Here is a 23,600-nt window from a genome sequence, read left to right as displayed (position 1 = left end):
CAAGTTACAATGAATTTGTCTGGCAGAAACCTTCCTCATTATGCCTTTATCTGCATGAACTCTGTGCTCTGTTTCAGTCACAAATCTCTTCACAGTATGATGATCACTCCTAAGTTTTCGTGAAATATCTGTTTTCATACCTTGTCCAAGGCATTGCACTATTTAATGCTTTTCAGCATCAGAGAGATCCTTTTTATTACCCATATTGCTTGAAACCTGTGGCTTGTTTAATAATGTGGAACATCATTTTTAAGTAGTTTTCCTTTAATTAGAATAACCTGGAAAACTAATTATCACTTGTGTTTAAGATTGCTTTCAGGGATCCTTTGAGCCCTGAGACACAATACCATCCACGAGTTTATTTGAAAAACAAAATAATTAAATCTTTATGACACTTAAATCCAATTTGCATAATAATTTGGGACACGGTGTAGGATATGCTGTCTGAAAATAATTAGCACTTTGTTTTAATGTGGCTTAAAGGGGTTGTCTGGTTCAAATCGATAAGTCTGCAGTCACTTTATATGACTGCAGACTTGTGAATGCCCCTAGTGCCGTTTCTTAGCCGGGACTGGAGGGTATGTTTGCGTCATGCATATTCACTGTCTGTCCAGTTGGTGTGCCTAGAGCATCATACACTTCATACAAGTGTATGGAACGAGGCCGCGCCCACTGGATGGTCTCTGGCCGATGGTATGCATAACGCATATGTACCCTTCGGTCTCTGCTCAGAAACCGGCGAATCCCCGCAGCGCGCAGTGCATGCGCTGGGGGGAATCATAAGTCTGCAGACTTATCAATTTGGTGCAGACAACCCCTTTAAGGGAGTAGCACAATTTGACCTTCACCCCACAACTGTGATATTCCCACCTTGGATTCCTCCAGATTTGGACAACTTCATGCAAGGGAGCTGTACTAATATGTATCTGGTATACTTGGATATTTACGATATATGGAAAATAAGAACGGGCTCATCACAGCTCTCCTAAGATTCTGGGCTGGCAAACCTAAACTTGGATCTTGCCAAGATTATTTCATTCTGGTTAACAGAGTTTGGTCCTAGAAACCCCTTTGCACAATCTAACGACGTCCTCAGGGCAGGAGTAGTGACCGCTGCCTCACCATATAAATGATTAGCTTGTAGTCCCATCAGTTAGGGAGGCTACAGAAAGCCTTAGGCTGTATGCACATGGATTTTCCTTCAGTCTATATTATAATTGCTTTATTCTATTTGCTTTTTCAGTTGTTTTTTTTTCTCTTCCCCTTTCACCAGAGCAAGTAATAGTAGAGAATGTCTGGGATGACAACCTGCTCACTAGTTTCCTGTCTCGGTTACCCACACCACTTAGCGCCCTGAGCAGTTACCATCAATGGCCTACTAATGTGCCATCCTTTAAGTTGAAAACACAAGTAAAGCTTGGTAAGACAAAAGCGATTCTAGGTTATAACCTGACTTATCTGATGTTTAGCCTGTCGACACTGTTCGTGCTCATATCTGTGCTGTGAGAGGTAAAGTACTGTAGAAGTTGGCAGAAATTTTGCTATGAACGAATTATGCCATGTCTGTTACATAAGATCCTTGTGATGATGCTTCACTGATATTTGTAATTTATTGCGTTGAAAGTCCGGTGGCGAGTGGTAATGTTAAAATGTAATTGTAGACTGAGACTTAGAGGACTTAAAGATTGGACATTCCTGCACATAGCAGCGTGGGATTGTACTTTAACCCTTTCACGACATGCGCCATACTATTACTGCGCATGCCGTGTCACCCCCTTTGATGTGGGCTCCGGCGGTGAGCCCACATCAGTTGCGACATGTCAGCTGTTTTGTACAGCTGACATGTGGGCGCAATAGCGGCGGGTGAAATTGCTATTCACCCGCCGCTATTAACCTGTTAGGCTACTTTCACACTAGCGTTAACTGCAATCCGCCGCAATGCGTCGTTTTGCAGAAAAAACGCATCCTGCAAAAGTGCTTGCAGGATGCGTTTTTTCCCCATAGACTTGTATTGACGACAAATTGCGACGGATTGCCACACGTCGCATCCGTCGTACGACGGATGCGTCGTGCTTCTGCGGACCGTCGGGAGCAAAAAACGCTACATGTAACGTTTTTCGCTCCTGACGGACCGCTTTTTCCGACCGCGCATGCGCGGCCGGAACTCCGCCCCCACCTTCCCGCACCTTACAATGGGGCAGCGGATGCGCCGGAGAAATGCATCCGCTGCCTCCGTTGTGCAATGCGTTAAACGCTAGCGTCGGAATCTCTCCCCGACGCATTGCGACGGGGAGATTTTGACGCTAGTGTAAAAGTAGCCTTAAATGCCGCTGTCAAAAGCAAACAGCGGCATTTAACCGACGTTTCCGGCCAGGCGGCCGGAAATGATATCATCGCCGACCCCCGTCACATGATTGGGGGTCGGCGATGCATCAGGAAGATAACCATAGAGGTCCTTGAGACCTCTATGGTTACTGATGCCGGCCTGCTGTGAGCGCCCCCTTGTGGTCGGCGCTCACAGCACACCTGCATTTCAGCTACATAGAAGCGATCTGATGATCGCTGCTATGTAGCAGAGCCGATCAGGCTATGCCAGCTTCTAGCCTCCCATGGAGGCTATTGAAGCATGGCACAAGTAAAAAAAAAAAAAATGTTTTTAAAAATATGAAAAAATATAAAAGTTTAAATCGCCCCATCCTAAATAAAACAATTAAAAAACAAACAAAAAAAAAAACTACACATATTTGGTATCGCCGCGTTCAGAATCGCCCGATCTATCAATAAAAAAAAAAAAGCATTAACCTGATCGCTAAACAACGTAGCGAGAAAAAAATCCGAAATGCCAGAATTACGTTTTTTTGGTCGCCGTGACATTGCATTAAAATGCAATAACGGGCGATCAAAAGAACATATCTGCACCGAAATGATATCATTAAAAATGTCAGCTCGGCACGCAAAAAATAAGCCCTCACCCTACCCCAGAACACGAAAAATGGAGACGCTTCGGGTATCGGAAAATGGCAATTTTTTTTTTTTTTTTTTAAGCAAAGTTTTGAATTTTTTTTTCAACACTTGGATAAAAAATAACCTAGTCATGTTAGATGTCTATGAACTCGTAATGACCTAGAGAATCACAATGGCAGGTTAGTTTTAGCATTTACTGAACCTAGCAAAAAACCCAAACAAAAAACAAGTGTGGGATTGCCCTTTTTTGCAATTTCACCGCACTTGGAATTTTTTTCCCGTTTTCTAGTAAAAGACATGGTAAAACCAATGGTGTCGTTCAAAAGTACAACTCGTCCCGCAAAAAATAAGCCCTCACATGACCATATTGACGGAAAAATAAAAAAGTTATGGCTCTGGGAAGGAGGGAAGGGAAAAATGAAAACGCAAAAACGAAAAAGGGCCGCGACTTGAAGGGGTTAAGCTCGCTCATAAAATGGCAGCTTCTTTAGGATGAAAATGTAGATTCCCACCGTTTCGGGAATAAAACACTATCCATAGAAAAGAACTGGACTGCCTGCTTTCCCGTTCTTACCCTCTTCCCGATGTACGGGAGGTACTTTCCCTCAAACAGACATATGTGCACGACGATCGCATCGGCTCACTCACAGAGCTGGCACAATAATCAGCAAGCTATATATCATAGTTGACACCCTGCGTCAACGCTCAAGATCTGTGCTAGTGCCAATTGCAGGCTTGTAACCCCTCTGATGTCATTGTCAATAGCGACATCAAGCTCCCTCTCAGATCAGGACATATTGCCGAACTAAAATTGGAACAAAACAAGATCAATAAGTTACATGTACTGTAAATAAAAATGGTATAGGTGAATACCTCACCTTGTGCCGCAAAAAAACTGCCATACAGCTCCATCAGCAGAGAAGTAAAAAAGCTATAGCTCTCAGAATATAGCGATGCACAAACTATTTCTTTTTATAAAATGGTTTTGTGTAAAAGCGGCAAAACATAAAAACAAGACCTAAATGTGGTATCAATGTAATCATGTAATCGTGCTGTCCCAAAGGAGAAAATCATCTTTTTTTTTAATTTAAATAGATTTTTATTAACAATATAAAAAAAAGAGAACAACAGAATGCCATTTACATTGCATTATATCAGATACACATTTTCTTACTTTAATAAACCCCAACATTACCCCAACTACCCCCCTCCCCCATAAGACAGCTCAGTCTCAATCTCCACCCCACCGAGGCATTATCTGCCTCTTGTAATTTATCCTCTTCCAGGTCTTAGGAAACACGACGCCTATACTCCTCAATCCAAATCAAGCCAAGGAGACCATATTTTATTAAAGAGTTCTATTTTCCCCCTTTTACTGTACACCCCCTTTTCCAATTTTAGACCATGTTGAACATATTGGAGAAATTCCCTTCTCACAGGTGGTTCCGCGTTTATCCAGTTTCGTGCTATTACTTTTCTGGCCATGTAGAGTAGCCTAGCGATTGCAATCTTCCAAGTATTGTCAACTCCAATTTCTTCCACATATCCCAGCACACATACTATCGGGTCTCTAACAACTCTGCACTTATATGCTGCTTCAACCCGGCTCAAAACCACCACCCAAAAGGCAGCCAGTCTCGGACACGTCCACATCATGTGATATATTCCTGCCTTCTCACTCGCACACCTCGGACACCCAGAATTGGCACGCAATCCCGCTTTGTATAACACTTCCGGAGATTTATATACCCTATGCAAAATGTATAGCTGCGAGAGCCTATATGGTTCACTCAAGGATAGTCGCGGAACCCCCTCCATCACCGATTCCCAGGTTTCATTTTCCATCGGCCCCACTTCTCTCTCCCACTTAGCTCTCGCCTTTATAGGGAAATCTAGCAGAAATGTGTGCATAAGGTCCTTATACAGAGTGGAAATAACTCCCCTTGTAGTACCCTCACCACACACATACTCCAACACTATATCATCTTGAACCCTGATATCAGCCTTCTTATTCTGAGCTCTAAAGGCATGTCTCATCTGCGCATACTGATATTCCCCTGTGGATCGCAAACCAAATTCTTCCTGCAATTGGGAAAAGGACTTCAGCTCCTGCTGCTGGATTATCTGGTGAACAAAGCAAATTCCCTTATTCTGCCATTCCATCAATCCTCCCAGGGCCTCAAAATCCTTTAAGTTGTGGTTATACCATATCGGTGTGAATTTAGTCAACCCTGTAACCCCACGAATCTGCCTTAGTCTATTCCATAATTTACGAATCAGGAACAGGGTTGGGTATATTTTCCCCAGCGCGCCCAATGAGCCATCCTCCAAACACCTGGCCATCGGTCGTCGGTCCGTCACCTCTTCCAATAGCTGTTGTACTGCACTGGATGACGCCCCTCGCGCCCAGCCCTTCAAATGCTGGCTCTGGGCCGCAAGGAAGTATATTTCCGGGTTGGGCAAAGCCAAACCACCATCTTCCTTGGGTCGTTGAAGCGTCTCCAAGCTAATACGTGGATATTGTCTACCCCATATCAAACTTCTAAAGAGGGCATTAATCTGCCTGAACTTCCCCCGAGGGATCCAAATTGGTGCGTTATGCAGAACATAAAGAATTTTGGGCATAAGGACCATTTTAATAAGGTTTACCCTACCGACGACCGATAGATGTAGCTTATTCCAGGCGTCTACCTTTGCCTTGAGTACCCCCATAACAGGAGTCAAATTTCTTTGCAGAAACTCCGCCACCGGCACCGAAATCCATATTCCAAGATATTTAAATTGGGAAACCACCTTCAGCCTCTCATCCCCAACATCCTCACTCACATTCTCTCCTACGTCATCCACTCTAAAAAGGACCGTCTTATCCCAATTAATTGTTAGTCCCGACACAGTACCAAATCTCTCAACAATTTCAACGGCCCCTCTTAGTGAATTGTCTGGATCCTCCAGGAACAGCAAATCATCATACGCATATAACGCTATTTTTTCCTCTACTTTGCCATACCTAAACCCAGGGACCCCATCCGACTGCCGAATCTTAGCAGCAAGAGGTTCTACAGCCAACGCGAACAGGAGGGGTGACAGCGGGCATCCCTGCCTAGTACCCCTAGCCAGCCCTATAGGACGAGATAGCTCCCCATTTACTCTAATTCTGGCGGATGGTAATGAGTACAACAGCTGTATCCAGGCCACAAACTGCGGGCCAAACCCCATACATTCCAGCACCTGCCAGAGGTACCCCCATTCGACGCTGTCAAACGCCTTGTGTGCATCTAGCGATACAATCACTCTTCGACCACAGTTATCAGACTCTACCTGCAAATTTACATATAACCTCCGCAAATTGATCGCCGTTGATCTATCCGGCATAAAGCCAGATTGGTCCGAATGCACCAGACTCGCAATAACACTAGAGAGGCGGAGAGCCAACACCTTGGCCAGAAGCTTGACATCAATTGTTAGTAAAGAAATTGGGCGGTACGACTCCGGTTTCCCCAAGTCCTTATCCTCCTTTGGAATGACCACTATTATGGCCTCTCTCATAGAGGCTGGCAAGCGCCCACAAGACCTAGCTTCCTCCAATACCATTTTTAATTTAGGAATCAACACTTCTGCCAACCCTTTATAGATCTCAGCGGGTAACCCATCGACCCCAGGCGCCTTCCCATTGGCCATAGACATCAATGCCCGACTCAATTCCTCCTCAGTGATAGGGGCCTCAAGGCTCTCCCTATCTGCCTCACTCAGTCTCGGCAAATCCAGACCTTCCAAGAAAGTCAGTGCATCCTCGACCGATTCACCAACCCGAGAGGAATACAAATCTGCATAGAAGTCCGCAAAGGCTCTCAAAATTTCAGGTGTTTCCGTTATTTTACCTCCACTAGCAGAATCCAAAGAGTGTATATATGAAGAACCTCTCTGAGCAGCAGCCACTACCGACAGCATATGTCCCACTGTTTCTCCCTCCTGATAGAACAATACCCTTTGGAAATCTCGTTTCCTCTCAGCTTTGCCTAGCAGAATTTTTTCCAAATGATTTTGTGCGTTTTTCATTCTTCTCTCTGCCTCAGGGGTTCCCAGTGTGGCCATCCCATCCTCTGCTTCCTTCAACTCCTCAACTGCCGCTTTTTCTACCTCTCTTGTCCTCCGCTTACACCTACTAATGTCCCTAAACAGTAGTCCCCTCAGGTACGCCTTCATTGCATCCCAAATTGTAAGAGCGTCGGCGCTTCCATCATTTAAGAGAAAGAATTCCGCCACCTCCCGTCCTATACTTTCCAACTCAATACTCTGTAACCAATTAGGATGAATCTTCCATTCTCTCCCACTTAGCGAGCGAGCCCCCTCCAATCTAACCTCTACTTCAATTGGACTATGGTCCGACAAGGCCCATGGCAGATATCTCACCTCCCCAACCAGTGTGTCCAAGATCCTGTTACCCAGAGCCATATCGATTCTAGAGAGTGTGGCATGTGCCGGTGAATAACATGAGTACCCTCTCTCCCCCACATGTCTAACCCTCCACAGATCAATCAAACCTATCTCCTGTATATAGGTGCCAAATGTTGTTATGTGTCCCTCCGACCTATTCTGAGTATTTTTATTTTTATCCCAATATTCATCACAGATGTTATTTAGATCTCCGATAATTATTAACGGTGTCGGTCCCCATTTTTCCACTCGCTCCATTACTTCTCTAATCTTCCTGCTAGAGTAGGGAGGCGGAATATACATCGCGGCAACACACAGCATCACTCCATACAGTATACACCGTAATAGTACATACTGTCCCTCCACGTCCACATATACCTTCACCTCCTCATACTGAACTCCCGCTGGAACCAAGATTGAGACTCCTCTTGCATACGTGGAGAAGGTAGAATGATATCCCCTCTGGATCCATCGTCTATTCAAAACATCCACTTTTTCCCTTACCAAATGCGTCTCCAGCAAGCATATCATTGAGGCCCTTTGGTCTCTTGCATATTGCAAACACGCAGCACGTCTAGATTTCTCCCCTAGGCCTCTCACATTCCAGCACAAAATCTTAAAACGGGTCCCCATCACTTGGCTCATCTTCACTATAAGTATCATCAATTTTGAGCTCAGGCTGTCTAACTACCCTCCCCCCCTCCCCCCTCCCAACTCCCCCTCCCACCCTTCCCCCCTCACATCTAACCATTCCACCTCTTTCCAAGAGTGGGGCATCATCGCCCATAGCGAACACTCCGTTTGGCATTACCTTCCCAACCCTCCTCCCACCACTGTACGTAACAGGATTTCAGACATTTTGAAAAATAACGTTCTCAAAACATTTTAACTTAGAATTATTTGCACACACAAGAAGCCTGCATACACTTAAAATATGTCGCAAACCCTTCCTCCCCCTTTCCCAGCAACCATTACATCATCCCTTTAACTTTAACTGGATATAATCCAGCTCCCTTCTTCCCCCCCCATACCCCTTGGCTTGTCAATCACATGACTCTTTTCCAACTGACAGATAAGTAAACAACTTCAGACTCTTCCCACAGTTTCAGTCTCCTTTTCCTTTAAGCTTTTTAGCATTAATATCGATCCACTGGGTAGCGTCCTCCGGCTTCTGGAAAAAATGAATTTTATCAAACGCCACCACCCTCAGTCTTGCTGGGAACATCATGGAATACTGCACACCCAATTCCCTCAGCCGTCTCTTGATACCCGTGAACATCATCCGTTGTTTCTGCACCAGAGTAGAATAGTCTGGGTATATAGCAATCTTTTGACCTTCAACTGTCAGATCCGTCATGTCTCTGGCCTTCCTCAGGATAATGTCTCTGTCTCTATAGTTTAGAATTTTGGCAAGCATGGTACGGGGATTCGCTCCAGGGACAGGTGGTTTCGGCGGGACCCTATGCGCTCTTTCTACCGCGAACACTTTTGTTAGCGCCATATCTCCAAATGTCTCTAACAGCCATTTTTCAATATATTCCGTTGGATTCCTCCCTTCAGCTTTTTCAGGGATGCCCACTATGCGAATATTATTTCTTCTGGACCTGTTCTCAAGGTCCTCATTTTTCGCAGCCAATTCAGCTATTGCTTGAGTGAACTTTTTCTCTGCTTTTTGCAGCTGCACTATATGATCTTCTGCAGTGCTCACTCTCTCCTCTACCTCCCCCACACGTTTGTCAATCTTCTGCATGGCTGCGTTTATCTGGGCTGTGTCCCCCTTAACCTCCTGTATCTGTATGGTCAGAGATTGTTTACATGAAGAGACTAGCGCAAAAACGTCTCTTAGGGTAGGCTCAGCTTCTGGCGCCATTTCCTCGGGTCCCCCTTCTGCCACCGCCATTTTACTCTCCTTTCTCCCCTGTTGTACCTCATGTTCTCCTGCTGGGCTCTCCTCCTCCTCCTCCTCTTCGGTATCAGCTCCGGCTCCCTCCTCTGCGGCCTCCGCTCTCGCAAACTGCTGGAGCTTTGCCGCTACCTCCATGCGCTTTCTGCATGCGGCGTTCTCCTTGTCTGCCTTTTCCCTCAAGTCGGCGCCATCTTGGATTGCGCCTGCATCCCCGGCTCCCGCGTCCTTCTGCCGTCTCCTGGTCATATTCGCCGGCTCCAGCGCTACCGAACAGCACCGCCGGCCTCTCCAAGTCTCCCCGCAGCCAGTAAGCCCCCGCAGGGACCAAACAGCAGCGGCTCTGCAGGATTTTACAATATACAGCGGCGGGAGCTCACAGCCGCACGTCCGCTCACATGGACTCTCAGGCCACGCCCCTAAGAAAATCATCTTATTGCTTTTACCACACGTTGACCAGCATAAAAAAAAAATGATGAGGCAAAAACTTGTTTGCAAAAAGAAAAGGCAAAACAAAAAAAAACCTTTTGCATTGCCATATTTTGAGAACTATAATGTTTCCATATTTCTGTTAACGGTCATGTGAAGGCTTGGTTTTTTGGGATGAGTCGGAATTTATATTGGTATCATTTTTGGGCACATTACATTTTTGATCGCTTTCTATTCCGATTTTTGTGAGACAGAATCAACAAACACCAGCAATTCAGGAATATTTTTTTCTTTACAAAAAGCTTCTTTTAGTGTGTGCCAGCAGCCAAACACAAAAAAAATATATATTTCTTGTATTTCTGTAATCGCTCCAACCCAAAGAATAAATCCCATATACTGCACGAGAAACGGCGTAAAAAGTGAATAAAACCAATTCTTCACCTTCTGTTGATTTGTTCATTCTGCCTCCCAAAGATCGCAGTACGGCTCAGCTCACATTTATCCTGCACTATACACTGAGCACTTGCACAGGGGTTTCCATGTAAATCTCTGAAATACAAGTTTCAGACAGAACCCCCAGTGGAAGTTTCCCTATAATGAGTCAGATAAAGGCACTGTGGATGCCGTAGGGCCTATGATCCGAATGTATCCATCTTTTTAACCCTTTCGTGCCAGAGCCTGTTTTAATTTTACTGACCAGGCCGTTTTTATCAATTCTTACCGATGTCACTTCATGTGGTAATAACTCTGGAATACTTCAACGTATCCCACCGATTCTGAGACTGGTTTTTGTGACCTAACAAAACCTTTGTTACATATAGCGTGCGTTTATTTATAAAAAAATAGTGGAAATTTTGCCGAAAATATCTAAATTTTCTAATGTTTCATTTTTGTGCTCTCAACATATTTAATAGATATTTAATCTGACTTTGCATGTCCTTACTCAGAGAGATCACATAACTGTTTCAAAGTGGTCTATGATCCATGTAGACCTGGACATTTGTTTATCTGATCACTACATTTATTGTGTCCTGTTGTCTCAACTGAGTTTGATTGATTGCTAACGAGCTTTAACACAAAAAAAAAAAAAAAATAGGAAGATCTAAGGGCTAGCCTTCTATAAATGTAGACTTAGCTTGGGGAAGCATTCATGCAGGGGTGCATTCGTGCACTTGTATTCGTGTATTTTTATTCAAAGTACTTTTTTTTTCTAAGTACTCGGCAGTTATAACATGGCAGTTAGACAGGGCAGGAGACAGGTAAGACAATCTAAATCTATTCCCTATTCACTTGAAACAACACAAATACTCACCATATTTATTTGCATATTCTATATCCTGGCTGCTGCATTCACTCACATTCACCGCCCTTGCATTAACTCTCTACACTCCATCCATATCGGCCCCTCTGTCCTTGCCTCTCCTATGTATAGCACTCATGCTCTGTTCACATTGCTTAGCAGCGCAGATCCATTCAGTCCCACCATCCAACACAAGAGACGCTCTCACAAATCACTTAACCATCTGCTCACTCTTTCGATCCTCCTCCTCCTAGTTGCTGGAGACATCTCTCCAAACCCCGGCCCCCCATGTTATAGCCAGTCAAACCTCCCAATTGCTACACCCAGAAACCCCTCTAACCTTATTAATATTCCCTGCATGCCTTCTGTCTCTTTGAATTGTGCCCTTTGGAATTCTCGCTCTGTGTGTAATAAACTCTCCTTCATCCATGACTTCTTCCTTTCTAATTCTCTTAATCTCCTGGCTCTTACTGAAACCTGGATCCAGCAGTCAGACACCACCGCTGCTGCTGCTCTTTCATATGGTGCACTACACTTTTCTCATACCCCAAGATCGGACAACAGAGCAGGTGGAGGCGTTGGTCTGCTCCTTTCACCAAAATGTACTTTCCAAGTTATCCCCCAAGTACCCTCACTTGTCTTCCCTTCCTTTGAGGTCCATGTGGTCAGACTCTACGTCCCCTTCTCCATGCGAGTGGTGGTGGTGTATCGTCCTCCCGGCCCCTCTCATCAGTTCCTGGATCACTTTGCCACCTGGCTTCCACACTTTCTTTCCTGTGACACCCCCACCCTTATCATGGGTGATTTCAACATCCCTATTGCCTCTCCCCTCTCCCCATCTGCTTCTCACCTTTTGGCTCTAACCTCCTCTTTCGGCCTCTCGCAGCATACTAACTCGCCAACACATGAAGATGGAAACTCCCTTGACTTGGTCTTCTCCCGGCTTTGCTCAGTGGATGATTTCACAAACTCCCCTCTCCCACTCTCTGACCACCACCTTCTTTCATTCTCTATCAAGAACTGCCATCCCGCTCAGGTCACCCCCACTTTCCACACTTATAGAAACATACAGGCCATTAACACCCAGGAACTTATGAAGAACTTGCAGTCCTCATTGGCCCCAATCTCCTCCATCTCATGTCCTGATTCTGCTCTGAAGCATTACAATGAAACCCTGCAAAGTGCCCTGGATGAAGCTGCTCCTCCTATACATAAAACAACTCGGCACAGACGGCAACAACCGTGGCACACGCTGCAAACACGTTTCCTGCAGCGGTGCTCCAGGTGCGCAGAACGTCTGTGGAGAAAATCTAATCTACCCGAAGATTTCATCCATTATAAGTTCATGCTAAAGACATACAATTCTGCCCTTCACCTCTCCAAACAAACCTACTTCAACACCCTCATCACCTCCCTGTCCAATAACCCTAAACGTCTCTTTGACACGTTCCAGTCCCTACTCAACCCAAGAGCGCAGGCCCCAACCACGGATCTCCGTGCTGACAATCTGGCCAATTACTTCAAAGAAAAAATTGACCATATTCGACAGGAAATCATCTCCCAATCTCTTCATACCATGCACTGTCCTCCCTCCCCCACTGCATCTAGTTCACTCTCTGACTTTGAACCAGTTACAGAAGAAGAAGTAAGCAGGCTCCTTGCATCTTCTCGCCCGACCACTTGCACCAGTGACCCCATTCCGTCACATTTCCTCCAGTCCCTTTCCCCGGCTGTCACCTCTCACCTAACAAAAATATTCAACCTTTCCCTCACTTCCGGTATTTTTCCCTCCTCATTTAAGCATGCCATCATACATCCATTACTTAAAAAACCATCCCTCGACCAAAACTGTGCCGCTAATTATAGACCTGTCTCTAATCTTCCCTTCATCTCTAAACTCCTCGAACGCCTGGTCCACTCCCGTCTTACCCGCTATCTCTCAGATAACTCTCTTCTCGACCCTCTTCAATCTGGTTTCCGCTCTTTACACTCTACTGAAACTGCCCTCACTAAAGTCTCTAATGACCTACTAACAGCTAAATCTAATGGTCACTACTCCATGCTAATTCTCTTGGATCTCTCTGCAGCATTTGATACTGTGGATCATCAGCTCCTCCTCACTATGCTCCGCTCCATCGGCCTCAAGGACACCGTTCTCTCCTGGTTCTCCTCCTATCTCTCTGACCGATCCTTCACTGTATGTTTCGCTGGTTCCTCCTCCTCTCACCTTCCCCTTACTGTTGGGGTCCCTCAAGGATCAGTCCTAGGCCCCCTCCTCTTCTCTTTGTATACTGCCCCTATTGGACAAACAATCAGTAGATTTGGCTTCCAGTACCATCTCTATGCTGACGACACCCAACTATACACTTCTTCTCCTGATCTCACGCCTGCCTTATTAGAAAACACCAGTGATTGTCTTACCGCTGTCTCTAGCATCATGTCCTCCCTCTATCTGAAACTAAACCTGTCAAAAACTGAACTCCTCGTGTTTTCTCCCTCTACTAACCTACCTTTGCCTGACATTGCCATCTCCGTTTGCGGTTCCACCATTACTCCAAAGCAACATGCCCGCTGCCTTGGGGTCATCCTTGATTCTGACCTTTCATTCACCCCCCACATCCGATCACTGGCTCGCTCTTCTTACCTGCATCTCAAAAACATTTCTAGAATTCGCCCTTTTCTTACTTTCGACTCTGCAAAAACTCTTACTGTTTCACTTATTCATTCTCGTCTGGACTATTGTAACTCTCTACTAATCGGCCTCCCTCTTACCAAACTCTCCCCGCTCCAATCTGTCCTGAATGCTGCTGCCAGGATCATATTCCTCACCAACCGTTACACCGATGCCTCTACCTTGTGCCAGTCATTACACTGGTTACCCATCCACTCAAGAATCCAGTACAAAACTACTACCCTCATCCACAAAGCACTCCATGGCTCAGCACCACCCTACATCTCCTCTCTGGTCTCAGTCTACCACCCTACCCGTGCCCTCCGCTCCGCTGATGACCTCAGGTTAGCATCCTCAATAATCAGAACCTCCCACTCCCGTCTCCAAGACTTTACACGTGCTGCGCCGATTCTTTGGAATGCACTACCTAGGATAATACGATTAATCCCCAATCCCCACAGTTTTAAGCGTGCCCTAAAAACTCATTTGTTCAGACTGGCCTACCGCCTCAATGCATTAACCTAACGATCCCTGTGTGGCCTATATTAAAAAAAAAAAAAAAAAAATTAATTAACTGGTTCATGCAGCTTTACATGAACACCCAAGCCTTACACTATGGCTGGTCCGAATAACTATAGCAATTGTTACCATCCACCTCTCGTGTCTCCCCTTTTGCTCATAGTTTGTAAGCTTACGAGCAGGGCCCTCACTCCTCTTGGTATCTGTTTTGAACTGTATTTCTGTTATGCTGTAATGTCTATTGTATGTACAAGTCCCCTCTATAATTTGTAAAGCGCTGCGGAATATGTTGGCGCTATATAAATAAAAATTATTATTATTATTATTATATTATATTTAATAAACACATTTCCCTCATGTTTACTTAACATTAGCACAATTTGAAATTTTTTTGTTAGAATTTTTTTTTTGTTAGAAATTGATCTGCAATTTCTCATTTTAACAACAAAATTTACTAAACCAATTTTTTTTTAAGGACCACATAAGATTTCAAGTGATTTTAAGGGGTCTATGTAGTAGAAAATACCCAAAAGAGACAGCATTCTAAACTGCACCCCTCAAGGTGCTCAAAACCACAATTCAGGATTTTTTTTCCTTCAGGTGCTTCACAGAAACTAAAGTAATGTGGAAGGAAAAATTGAAGTTTTACTTTCTCCCACAAAATTGTTACTATGGCCTCAATTTTTTTTTTATTTTCTCAAGGGTAGCAAGTAAAAATGTATTGCAAAATTTGTTGTGCAATTTCTCTGGAGTTAAAGGGAAGGTGCCACCAGTTTTCTTGTAGTTTGTTTTTGTGAAATTAAGCTTAAAATAGTAATTAAAATGTATTCATGCAATGTTTGCACTATTATATATTTTCTTGCAAATATATATATTTACCACTAGGGGGAGCATTTTCCATTTTAGACCTCAAGCAGCTATAGTAAGACTTACCAGCTTTACTGTTAGCTGGAAAATTGGGGCACTAACTGCTGACATCAACATTTCCCTCCCCTTTTGGGTGGTCTAGTATCCCTGGGGCAGAATGAAGAGTAACATCACAGGGCAGAACCATTTTGTAGGAGACTGCCCTGTGATCTGCTATCACCAGCAGTTACTATTTTTCTCTCTCCCATCAGTCTCTCTCACCCAGATGACATGATTCAAATTCAAGTTCAAATGAGCTTTATTGGCAGGACTAAGTACATGTTAGCATTGCCAAAGCATATGGTAAAAATACGGGGGTGGGGGAGGGGGGGCATATAGAGGTCCAGGGAATATCAAGTTCCTTTTAGAGGATAGGGGATGTTTCCAGGGTGGGGTATAGGAGTCCATGACATATCGGGCTCTTTAATCGGGGGATAGGGATTTGTCCAGTGTTGGGATGCAGGAGTCCATGACATATCAGGCTCCTCTTAGTCTGTGGCAGACACTGACATATTCCGCTGCTACGGCCACTGCACTTTCCTCTTCCACCAGTATTATCGGTAGTTTCTCTTCCTCCTCCATGGAGGTGAAGTCTGGGAGGAGATCAGACAGTCTTTTGAAGTGAGTGTCCCTCACTGCGGAGTATTTGGGGCACCTCAGCAGGAAGTGAGCCTCATCCTCCACGGCCTCCTGGGGGCACTGCTGGCAGAGTCTGCTCTCTCGGGGCTTGTAGTTCTGTCGATGCCGCCCGGATTCGATGAGTAGGCTGTGGGCGCTCAGTCTGTACCGGCTCAGGATCTGTCGATCTTTGGGGTTTTCTAGTTTCTCTAGATATGGGGCCAGTTTGTACTCCCTCTGTAGATTCCGGTATATTGTCAGTTTCTGGGATTTGTTTATGTCGTTCCTCCAGATGCTGAGATATTCCTTTGACTTTGTGTACCATTTTCTGGATTTCACCTTTTGTCAGGCCATGGATGTTGATGGGTTGGTCAGACTGGCTTTGGGTACTTTTCCTTGGGAGGCTTCCTGAGGCTTCCTGGTGTAGGAAGGCTTTGTGATGGTAGGAGCTGGGACTGCTACTTTTGTAGATGAGCCTTGAATGACAGCGCCTTCTTCTTTATTGCGATGTGTAGTGGGAATCTGCCCAGCTCTGCTCGGCAGGCGCTATTTGATGTGCTCCGATGGACTTGGAGAAGATGCTTGCAGAACTCTAGGTGGAATATTTCTGTCGGCCCAGCGTCCCACTTTGACCAGTTTGGGTATGAGACTGGGCTCTCACCCCCCTCCACAACACCTGGCCATTCACTGCAGCTCCTTATCTTATCTTAATTAGGGTTGGCTCACAGCTAGTGTTGAGCGATACCGTCCGATACTTGAAAGTATCGGATAGTATCGGCCGATACCCGAAAAATATCGGATATCGCCGATACCGATATCCGATACCAATACAAGTCAATGGGACATCAAGTATCGGAATGTATCCTGATGGTTCCCAGGGTCTGAAGGAGAGGAAACTCTCCTTCAGGCCCTGGGATCCATAGGGATGTGTAAAATAAAGAATTAAAATAAAAAATATTGATATGCTCACCTCTCCGGCGGCCCCTGCACTTCACGCTGGTAACCGGCCAGCTTCTTTGTTTAAAATGAGCGCCTTCAGGACCTGCGAATGACGTCACGGCTTCTGATTGGTCGCGTGCCGCCCATGTGACCGGCACGCGACCAATCAGAAGCCGCGACGTCATTCGCAGGTCCTTAATTCCTAGAATTAGGAGTTTTGTGAATGAGAATGACGTTGCGGCTTCTGATTGGTCGCGTGCCGGTCACATGGGCGGCACGCGACCAATCAGAAGCCGCGACGTCATTCGCAGGTCCTGAAGGCGCTCATTTTAAACAAAGAAGCCGGCCGGTTACCAGCGTGATGTCCAGTGGCCGCCGGAGAGGTGAGCATATCAATATTCTTTATTTTAATTCTTTATTTTACACATCCCTATTGATCCGATACCGATTCCCGATACCACAAAAGTATCGGATCTCGGTATCGGAATTCCGATACCCGATACTTGCGGTATCGGAATGCTCAACACTACTCACAGCTCCTGCCCAGCAGCTGACAGCTCCTGCTCCTATAATGCTAATGATACACTGTTCCTCCTTGATGTCTCTGCTATTCTGTCATGCTTTTCTCCTGCATTTTACTCCCCTCAACCATCAATCTAAGATCTGTTCAGCTGGAAGCAGTACTGCTTATGTTAGCAGATCTGAGGGCTCCATGAATATGGCAGGAGAACAGTCCCACTACTGTGAATTGTGCAGCCCAGTTCACAGCAGTGACAGTTCTATTACAATAGATAGAGTCGGCATCAGTCTGTTATCTCCTATCACCATGGGGTGCTGTATTATGACACGGAAAGTGTTGCGCTGCTATTGTGAAAGCAAGATGTCAGCCCCCAGTGCCTTCTTTAAAGTCCTATAACACACAAAATATGTTTCAAATGCAATCAAAACTTGGTTATAACAGCATGCTATGCTACATTACATTCATTTATTAATGATCTACAAACGCAGTACCTTCCCTTTAAGCACACAGAAGGGAAGGAGCGCTATTTGACTTTTTGAATGCAAAATTGGCTGGAATCGATAGCGGACTCCATGTCGCGTCTGGAGAGCCCCTGTATGCCTTAACAGTGAAAACCCCCCACAAGTGACCCCATTTTGGAAAACAAATCCCTTGAGTAATCGATCTGCTGGTGTGATGACCATTTTTATACCACAGGTGCCTCACAGTATTTTAAAATATTGGGACGTGAAAATGAAATATTATGTTTTTTTTCATGAAAAATTTGATTTGGCCTCAAATTTCTAAATTTTCACGAGGATAAAAGGAGAAAATGGACCCCACACTCAATTGTGCAATTTCTCCTGAGTACGCCAATACCCCATATGTTGTTGGAAACTACATTCTAGCCACAGTGCAAAGCTTAGAAGTAGAGAAGCGCCATATTGGAGAGATTTTGCCCCTGAGGTGCCAGAACAACAGAATCCTCCATAAGTGACACCATGTAAAAAAAATAAATAAAACCAATTCTTCACCTGCTGTCGATTTGTTCATTCTGCCTCCCAAAGATCACAGTAAGGCTCGGCTCACATTTATCCTCCACTCTACGCTGAGTGCTTACACCAGGATTTCCGTTTAAATCTCTGAAAAACGTAATTTAGGCTAAACCCCCAGCGGAAGGTTCCCTATAATGAGACAGATGGAGGTGCTGTGGACGATGTCCGGTCACCTATGATCCAGCGGTGTCTGTCTTTTTAGCCGTGCATAAACGCGCAGTCGATCACAATTTTGTGCATCTATGAAAAGGACATAAATGAACAGAGGCCAGACTCAGTCCAGAGTAACTCTGCAGCCACATTATAGTGAATGGTTCCCTCGAGAGGTCTAATCTGAATCAAGTCACTCAGAGATTTAGATGTAAATCCTGATGTAACTGCTCATCGTAGTGCGCCGGATAAATGTGATCCTAAATGTTCTATAAAATGTTCCCAACAAAAGCTTCAAGTCAATCCATAAATAAAGCAAGTCCCTACTCGGGCCAGTCATCTGTTAATGAAATATAGGGGGCATCCACGTTACTGGTTGCACAAAGGCTCTGGAAAAACACCATGGTTCCTTGCCCCCAAAAACAAATTCAGCGAATTTTGTGCTCCCAAATCCAAATGCCCCCCTCCCTTCTGAGCGCCAGTGTGCCTAAACCACATTTAGCATCCATATATTTGTTATTACCGTATTAACGAGAGCCCCCTTAATTTTACGGGTCCATATCTCCAGAAGCATGAACTGGGCACAGTGTATGGGCTCTACAATGGCAGATTTGCAATTTTCACAGGGCAATATCCATTGATGTTTGTTTTTGGAAAACACCTAGTGAGTCACTGTTGTAGGAAAATCTGTGCTCCAAGAGTCAAATAGCGCTCCGTCACTCCAGAGTCTTGCTGTGTGGCTAAGCAGTACTGTACCGCCACGTATGGGGTATTGCCACATTCAGCTGAAATTGTGGGACACATTTTGGTGCAATATTTACCCGATCCCTGTGTGAAAATGTAAAATCTGGGGCTAGAGCAATTTTTGTGGTAAAAATGTAATTATTATTTCTTCACCACCCAATGGTATAAGGTTCTGTCACACACCTGTGGTGTCAACATGCTTCCTGCACGATGAATTCATTGAGAGCTGTAGTTTGTAAAAAGGTCATTTATTGGGGTTTCTGTTGCTCTGGCACGTCAGAGGCCCTACTAATGTGACATGGCACCTGTAAACCATGACAGCAAAATCTGCACTATATAATATGCAATATATTATAATGTCGTTCCTTGCATTCTGAGCTTTTGCACCGTGCCTCAAAAGAAGTTTTTGACCACATCTGAGGTATTGTCCACAGGAGAAACTCCGCAACAAATTGTACAACTTTTGATTTTTACTGTTTGTTCTTGTGAAAATAAAATATTTGGGGCTTAAGTAAAAATTTTATGGCGAAAATCTTAATTTTAAGATTTTCCCTCCACATTTCTTTCATTCTTGTGAAGCACCTAAAGGGTTAATACACTTCTTGAATGTGGTTTTGAGCACTTTGAGGGATGCAGGTTTTTAAAAATGGTTTAACTTTTGTTTTTTATGTCATATAGGCTCCTCAGTCACTTAATTTGTGATGATGTCCCTTAAAAAAAATTTTTTTTATTTTGTTGGAAATATTAGAAATTGCTGATCAACTTTTTAGATTTTCTAAATTAATTTTTTTAAATATTTTTGAAAATAAACTCAAATCCTTGCAAACTAAATTTACTACTAATATATGAAGTACAACATGTCGTGAGAAAACAATCTCAGAATCGGTGGTATCCGAGTTGTATGCTCATAAAGTGACAGTGGTCAGAATTGTAAAATTTGGCTTGGTCAGGAAGGGGAAAAAACACTTCCAAGTGAAGGGGTTAAAGGGAACCTGTCATGTAATATGCTCTTAATATGCAGATATGGGGTTAATAGCATTATGAGAGCCCCGTTGCCATGATAAAGTGACCTTTATTCCTCCCGGCAGGCTTTGTCTTTCAGTTATAGGGTGGTGGCACCTGCACTGTTTCAGTCACTTCTCAGTCAGTAATGAGGATAAATATCACGTGACCTCACTGGCCCAGTTCTGGCCTTCTCTATGGGAGTTACATTTCAGTCAGAACTGTGGACACCTGTTTTGATCCCAAGGACGCTGCCGATGAATGATTGGACACAGTCATAGTGGGTTTGAAGTGCATACCCTTAGAGTGAAATGAAATGTCTGGTTAAACAAAACTAAAATTGGCGCCAGAACTTGCAGCGCCCTGTATCTCCACAACAAATTGGAGAAGAAGAAAAAGTTGTCATGTGCAGAAATGTACAGTTTGTAATGCTATAATTAGTAAAAGGGTCCTCTTACCAACATAGGACGTACAGTTATGTCATATGTCGGTTCCTTGACTTTGATCCTGGCTTGCTTGACGTCCAGCAGATGATGGTTGTGATGTTCATCCATCATATGCCTCCAACAGACGTGGGTGTTGCGCAGTGCCACCTGCAACTCAATGCTGATGTTAATCTTTGGTCATGGGGGCACGTTATTTTATGTGCCCATCAGCGTTCCCGTCACATGATTGCAGGTCGCCGATGGATCGCTATGACAACTGGGGTTCTGTTGAAGACTGAAAGGGGTATTCCCATCTCCAATATCCTATCCCCCTATCTCCATATGCATACAAAAAAGGCGGAACACTGAGTTGATGCCACAAAAGTTATAAAAATCAAAGCAAGTTTTATTAGAAATTTACACATACATATTAAAATGCTTAGAAAGATTGGTTAAAAAAGTAGAAATGAGGGCAAAAGATAGTGACAATGAGCCCAGAGATTAAGCGGTCAGTGGCACTAATTAAGGAGCTCAATGGGTATTAGCAATTATTTGGTACATATTCATAATATTCATACATGTCCCTCCTGGGAGTACTGTATGTATCCAGTGTTGCATTGTGTCCCTGGTTTGTATATACTGTGCCAAAATACACTGTGGGTCTCAAAAGATGAACTCTGCATTGTGGCCACAGTATAACAGAGTTCCAAGAAAATGCATAGCACAGTAGCGTACAAAGACTGTTTGGCAGTAGAAAATCTACCACAAGGTACACACATGTATCCCAATAGCAGGAAGATGGACCAAATGACTAACATGTAGATGGTAGGAAGAAGTATGTTAATTACCCATGGCTGACAGCAGTGCACACTTTGTCTGCGGTCCCCAATGCACGTTTCGCTGGTGAGTCACTTCTTCAGGGGGCCTATCCTAATATGTAGTAGATGTCATAGCAATAATATTAGCAAATACCACAAATTAGAAATATAGTAGTTGTTCTGATTCACTTTCTCCTTACTCATGTGCAGGCATTGCAGGACCTTGGGTATCCATGGTATAGTTACGACATCTGATAAAGTGACAGTTATATAGTTTCTAGTGGTCGTAACCATTGATACCTATGGTCCTGCAATGCCTGCACACGAGGAAAGATACATAGGGAATCAGAAGAATTATACTACATTCCTAATTGGAGGTATTTGCTAATATTATTATCACACCTACTACATATTGGGATAGGATCTTGGTGATGGGAATACCTTTTTAAGTGCCTGTCATAGCGGAGCTCCCTTGAAATCTAGCCTTTGGCTAGGCATCAAAGGAGACTTACTAGATGCAGCACTACTGTGGTATAGCACAAGCCGTCAGCTTGATCTGTTAAAATATAAAAATACCAATAAAGGTTTAATACTAGACTGCTTAGGGCTGTCCTGTTAAGTGCACAGTGACATGGTTTATGCTCTTCTGATAAACATAGCATTAACGAAGTATCCTATCTTATTTACACCTTTACTTGTTGTACAGCATATGCTCATTTTGCTTTTTTAGGGTTTTTTGTCTGTGAAATGGTCACAGTGTGAACATGCTGTTAAACTTTTCACGTATACCAATTTATAGTCCGGCACAGGCTTTTGGTTTTGTTATAAAAATAACTTAATTGGTAAATAGGAAAAGAATAAAAAATCCCAAAATTGTTCGATTTTTTTTTTTTTTTTTTTTTGTTACTGCAATACCACAAAATGCTGTAACAAGCAATCTAAGTGTCAGATCTATCCCAAATTGTATCAATAAAAAATGTCATCTGGCCCCTGCATAAAATAAGCCCTTACACGGGTCCATCGACCACAAAATTAAAATGTTACAGGTTTCGGAAAATGGCAACACCGTAAAATAAAAAATAAGTAAAGTTCTGATTTGTTTATTTATTTTCACCACCAAAATAATAAAATAGCTAGACCAGTTAGTTATCGCACCAATACTGATGAGCATGGTATTGTGAGGTCATTTTACCATACAACGTATGCCGTAAAAACCGTTACCAAAAAAACTGTCAGAATTGTGTGGGGTTTTTTTTCCACTATTTCATTGCACTGGGAATTTTTGTTGCCCATTTTCCAGTACATTGTGGTAAAACGAATGGGGTCATTCAAAGGTACAATTCGTCCCCCAAAGTCAAAGCCCTCATACGTCTGCCGACAGAAAAATAAAAGTTATGGCTCTTGGGAGGACAAAGCTGAAATTATCCTCAGCAGGAAGGGGTTAAAAGCATCAGCAGATTAAACAGTTAGCAAACTGAAGAGATGTGCCAGATGATCCTTCTGCGTCTGCCGTGATTATATGCAAATCTTCTTAACGTTGACTCTTCTTTTTCCTCAGGCTCACAATCCTTTTGCATTAATCATTTAATTGGAGAAGGTGCTTTTGCACATGTGTATCAAGCATCCGTATGGGATATCCACACACAGAGCGATCACAAAGTGATTTTGAAGGTAGTTGCAGGAATCCATATATTTTATGCTATGCGGAGAATGAGTAGGGGTTCTTGTAACTATAAGAAAACCAACCTCTGGTCTCCTTCACAGGTTCAGAAGCCGGGGAAGCCATGGGAATTCTACATTGGAACACAGATTTCCCAGCGAATGAAGCCAGAGTTACGGCATCTGTATATCCGTTTCCATTCTGCACACATTTTCCAGAATGGCAGTGTCCTGGAGGGAGAGCTGTACAATTTTGGGTCATTACTGGTGAGATCCCTTGTATTTCCTGCTGCAGAGATATGTCTTGTAAAGCAAGCCTTTGTTAAGTCTTAAGGTACCGTCACACTAAGCGACGCTGCAGCGATACCGACAACGATCCGGATCGCTGCAGCGTCGCTGTTTGGTCGCTGGAGAGCTGTCACACAGACAGCTCTCCAGCGACTAACGATGCCGGTAACCAGGGTAAACATCGGGTTACTAAGCGCAGGGCCGCGCTTAGTAACCCGATGTTTACCCTGGTTACCATCGTTAAACTAAAAAAAACAACCACTACATACTTACCTAC

At 44.0% G+C, this 23,600-nt stretch overlaps 1 protein-coding gene across 1 annotated transcript in view; it reads left to right on the top strand.

Moving 5' to 3' along the window:
• The window catches only part of BUB1 (BUB1 mitotic checkpoint serine/threonine kinase), a 137,373-nt gene that overhangs the window by 86,689 nt on the left and 27,084 nt on the right, over window positions 1–23,600 (top strand). Inside the window, exons 16-18 of the mRNA XM_069769202.1 lie at window positions 1,274–1,420; window positions 22,935–23,047; window positions 23,141–23,302. Coding sequence (XP_069625303.1) covers window positions 1,274–1,420; window positions 22,935–23,047; window positions 23,141–23,302 — 422 coding nt within the window. The remainder of the gene's footprint in view (window positions 1–1,273; window positions 1,421–22,934; window positions 23,048–23,140; window positions 23,303–23,600) is intronic.

The sequence above is a fragment of the Ranitomeya imitator genome, chromosome 5 (genome assembly GCF_032444005.1).
Source record: "Ranitomeya imitator isolate aRanImi1 chromosome 5, aRanImi1.pri, whole genome shotgun sequence".
Lineage (NCBI taxonomy): Eukaryota > Metazoa > Chordata > Amphibia > Anura > Dendrobatidae > Ranitomeya > Ranitomeya imitator.
Note: the sequence above shows the minus strand (reverse complement) of the source record. Positions and strands in the feature narration are given on the sequence as shown.